A 3,933-nucleotide genomic window follows, 5' to 3' on the forward strand; every position below is an offset into this window, starting at 1 on the left:
CAACCCTCGTCTCGCCCCGAGCCGAGCATCCCCCAAAACCGAGGCAGCAGCCAGCCCACACAACACCCAGAGGCAAGTTTGGGGGCAAGGAGGGGTTCACCCCACCCCACAAAAGGCAGCCACTCATGGGCCTCAACCCACGGATGGACCTTGTGCAGGAAGAGGTGGTGGAGCTGCTCTTGCTGCATCCTAAACCATTCCAATGTCCACTGGGACAGTGCTGGTGTGGCTGCCGTCACGCGAACAACACAGCCCACCTCCAATCCAAAAAAAAAAAACCCCACAGCCAGAGGGATTGGCAGAAGTGAAGGCTGAGCCCTGCAGGGCCTTCCCTCTTCTTGGGAAGAGGACACAAGGGTGATATCCCTGGGAAACAGTTGCAACCCCTGGGAAAGGTGGTTCCCCATCACCCAGCAGCTCCGTAGCAGTGTGCCAGGTGAAGCCAGAGGCAGGCCTAGGTGGAGCACACCAACCCTGGTCCAGGCTCAGACCTCCCCCCTAGAGGTGCCACACAGGCTGGCCACCCTCCCCTTCAGCACACCACCCACCAGAGGAGTAGCTGGTAATACCCATGGGCTCCTGAGCAGGACCTGCAAGCTGCAGAACACATTTCTGCTGGTCCTCTCCTGGTCCCCTAGCTATAGCATGAGGGGATACAAGATCTGGTACTCCGCCAGCCAGTGTTCACGCCGAAGCTGTGAGAAGGACACTCAGAACAAGGCACAGCGTGGGGATGAAAGGCAGACGGCGAGCGGAGCGCTGCATGGGAGCAGGGAGACTCCAGGATGAAGTCTCATCAAGGAAGAAGCAGAACCACAGAAAGGACAAGTAGCATTGGCAACTTACTCTTCATTCACCCACCGAGAAACAGAAATAGGATATTTTTGGATGTATTTCTTTTGGAAATGAGCCAAACTGGCAACTAGAATCAAAGTCTTCAAAAAGTCTATACAAAGATGTATCATACAAAATGTACAGGAAAGTTCTCCAAAAAAAAAAAAAAAAAAAGAACAAACCAAAAGCAAACCAAAAAACAGACAGACAATACAACAAAAGGAGAGCAAAGACGGTGTGAAACCACAGCTAACAGGTCCTGTCCCTGCTCTGGAGGGCAGAAGCAGCATCTGGACAACACGCTTCAAACACAAAATACATTACACTATATACAAGACCGTATAAAGATCAGCATTCCCTTTGGTCTAACCAGGAGCTCTCCAGCATGAAGTTGGGGCAGTTCAAACAATCCGCTCATGGAAGTGTTACATGCCGAGAGGGGAAAAAAGTCCAAGGGAATGAAATGGTCAACTCTAAACCATAATCAGAATACAGCCAGGCCACCAAGGCTACAGAGTTTAACAGTCAGTTCTGGCTAACAAGTGCTTTGTGGGCCAGAGCACGTTTACTCCATCTCCGTGAAGCGAGCGAACATGGCTTTCCGCACTGCGTCTTTGTATGAATCTGCAGTGGAGACACCGTAAGAGCTGCCCTTGGCTCCCAAGCCAGCTCCTCTCATTCGTACTTGGGCCTGCAAGGGAAGAGAGACACACTTCAGCTCTGCGAGGGAAACCACACCACCGAAAAACTCATCAGTCCAGCCCAGCTTCTCAAGCTCCCCTGGGGATCCCATGCAGCCATAAATACTGACACCGGGAGATCAGACTGCACTCAACATCCCACACTTGCTGACTTCACACTGCTCCAACCCCACCCCACCAGCAGCCAAAACGAAACCGCACAGCACACAGTTCCTAGCAGCGTAACCCAGAGCACAGAACCCAGGGAAGCCAACAGCTGGAGGCCGAGCAGCACAGGTGCTGCCGCAGCACCTCAGGAGCAGACTTCTGAAGAAGGAAGCACAGCCCTGCCCGGCCGAGCCCCAGCTCTGCCCCAGCATCTGACAGGACAGACGGGAGCAGGAACTGATGTCAACAGAGGCAGCTTCGCTGTGGATGGCAGTTTCTTCCACAATAGATTTTCAGCAGTGAGTGCTTCTGGGTAAAAAAAAGGCACCAAACCTCGTCAAGGAAGCATCCATCTCTACTTACCTCAATGGGTGCTGTGATGCCCTGACACTTTCTTCCTAGTCCTGAACCTTCTCTCCAGCCCATGGCCTGCAGCATCTTGTTGCCTATATTACTGTTGTCAAGGCCATCTTTGGTGGGCTGCTCGTAATTACTGCAGAAAGAAGAGTTAAGTTAATCAAACTGCTCACTGTGCAGTATCAAAGCAATTGCTGAGCTCTCGGATACATACACTGTGCCAGCGTCATAGACCTTCTTGCGCTTCGGCTCAGGGGGCTCTGGGATGCCATACTTCTCCCGCCTCTCGGCTGCTCTGTCTCTGTATTTCATCTGCATGAGGTAACCAGATTTAGTAGTGTTTTAAAGACAGTTTTATTCATCTTTGAGCTATGGAAATAAGCTAAATGCCTGCTATTATATAAAGCTGTCAAGCTGGTTTTTAGCAGGCTACAGTGGACCAACATCACAGAAAGCAGAACCTCAAACACACGTCCTTGGAGCCCATCAGAACCCGCACTGCAGTAGGAAGAGCCCAGCCCCAACACCTGCTGGATTAGCTGTTGATAGCCACTCAGAGGTTTCTGGTCCCAGTCTGGCAGCCCTGAGCTGGAGGTGGAAGGACCTTGCCCTGCTAAGCAGCAGCTGTGGGATCTGGGACACTTCTCTCCATGTAACAGGACAGCTCTGAACCTTGACCCAAGAAGGGGTTGGCTTACACAGATTATCTCGGGTGACGTGTGTCAGGATAAGGAGAGCTCAACATATCACCTGTGCAGGTTTTCCATTAGCTACTCATCTGCTCATCTCAACACTGACCTCTCTCTCACGCAGCTCCAACGCTTCAAGTTCCTGCTCTGAAAGCTTTGATCTCCTATAGATATCCATGTTTTGCTGAAACCAAGAAGAGATTCACATTAACAACATGGAATGCACAACAGGTCCTTTTATGTAAGTAGGTGAATTCTGGGAGAACAACAATCCACTTGCAACTATTTATGCTTTAAGAGGAACGGTTTTCTGAACAGCAACATGCATCACTGCTTTGGTTTACACACTGAATTACGGCAACCAAGTACCTCCCTGACAGCATAGTGCAACTACCTTGTGCAAGTCGGACAGCTGCTGGTGCCGAATCAGAGCATCTTTGTTTGGGAACTGCCTTCTACACAGCAGACAAGCCATCTTCTTCCAGTCAGTCAGCTTCTCTTCTTCATTCTCCATTCTTTCCAGTAAGTCCTCATCATTATCGCTATCACCACTGTAGGCAGCCACGAGGCCACGCTGGAAAGGAAGGACAATGTTAAGGGGAACACAACAGTGTCACCACAGTTCAGAGGAGAGCCCAGAAAAGGAACAGAGAGGCTGTAGATTTGTTTGGTGCACAGGAGATGCATCACTCTCTTATTACTAAGGATGAAATGCAACTCAACCACATACTACAGTGGCTGCAAGACTTAGTTCCCACTAGCCAAACAATAATTTGACTACAGTGTTTTGAGAAACCTCAAAACCTCAATTGAGCTCTTGAGGCTGGAAGAAATCATAGCTTTTCTCAGCCTATCTCAGTCACCCAGCCTACTGCACTTGCACTGGATCACTGTTAACCATCACAAACTTCTACAGACGATGCTGTGGAACACCAGGTTGGAAAGCAAGTATCTGCTAGACGTCCTCTGAAGTGTTTTACCAGTAACTTTTAGGTATACCTCTGTCAGGTATGTCATACTTACCTTCAGCGGATTTTCATCGTCCCCATTTTTCAACACCTCTGGCAATATCTGCTGTCTCTCAGACAGAGCTCCCTGGGTGAGACAAGAATGCCATGAGCACGGAGCTCTCTGCCGTACCACACCCTGCTGCACACTATCCCCAGCTCCTTCACCTTTTTCTCAAACAGGGCAAAGCCTGCCTC

The 3,933-nt window shown here is 50.2% G+C and overlaps 1 protein-coding gene across 1 annotated transcript in view; it reads right to left on the minus strand.

Annotated features, from left to right (window-relative positions):
- Window positions 1-1,216: 1,216 nt before the first annotated feature.
- Window positions 1,217-3,933, minus strand: part of LOC104291956 (RNA-binding protein 5-like) — a 16,570-nt gene continuing 13,853 nt past the window's right edge. Inside the window, 7 exon segments of the mRNA XM_009891267.1 lie at window positions 1,217-1,525; window positions 2,046-2,175; window positions 2,254-2,351; window positions 2,838-2,912; window positions 3,123-3,302; window positions 3,752-3,823; window positions 3,904-3,933. The exon segment at window positions 3,904-3,933 is cut by the window's right edge and continues 11 nt beyond it. Coding sequence (XP_009889569.1) covers window positions 1,400-1,525; window positions 2,046-2,175; window positions 2,254-2,351; window positions 2,838-2,912; window positions 3,123-3,302; window positions 3,752-3,823; window positions 3,904-3,933 — 711 coding nt within the window. The 3' untranslated portion in view covers window positions 1,217-1,399.

Source organism: Charadrius vociferus, unplaced genomic scaffold (assembly GCF_000708025.1).
Source record: "Charadrius vociferus isolate BGI_N301 unplaced genomic scaffold, ASM70802v2 scaffold758, whole genome shotgun sequence".
Taxonomy (NCBI): domain Eukaryota; kingdom Metazoa; phylum Chordata; class Aves; order Charadriiformes; family Charadriidae; genus Charadrius; species Charadrius vociferus.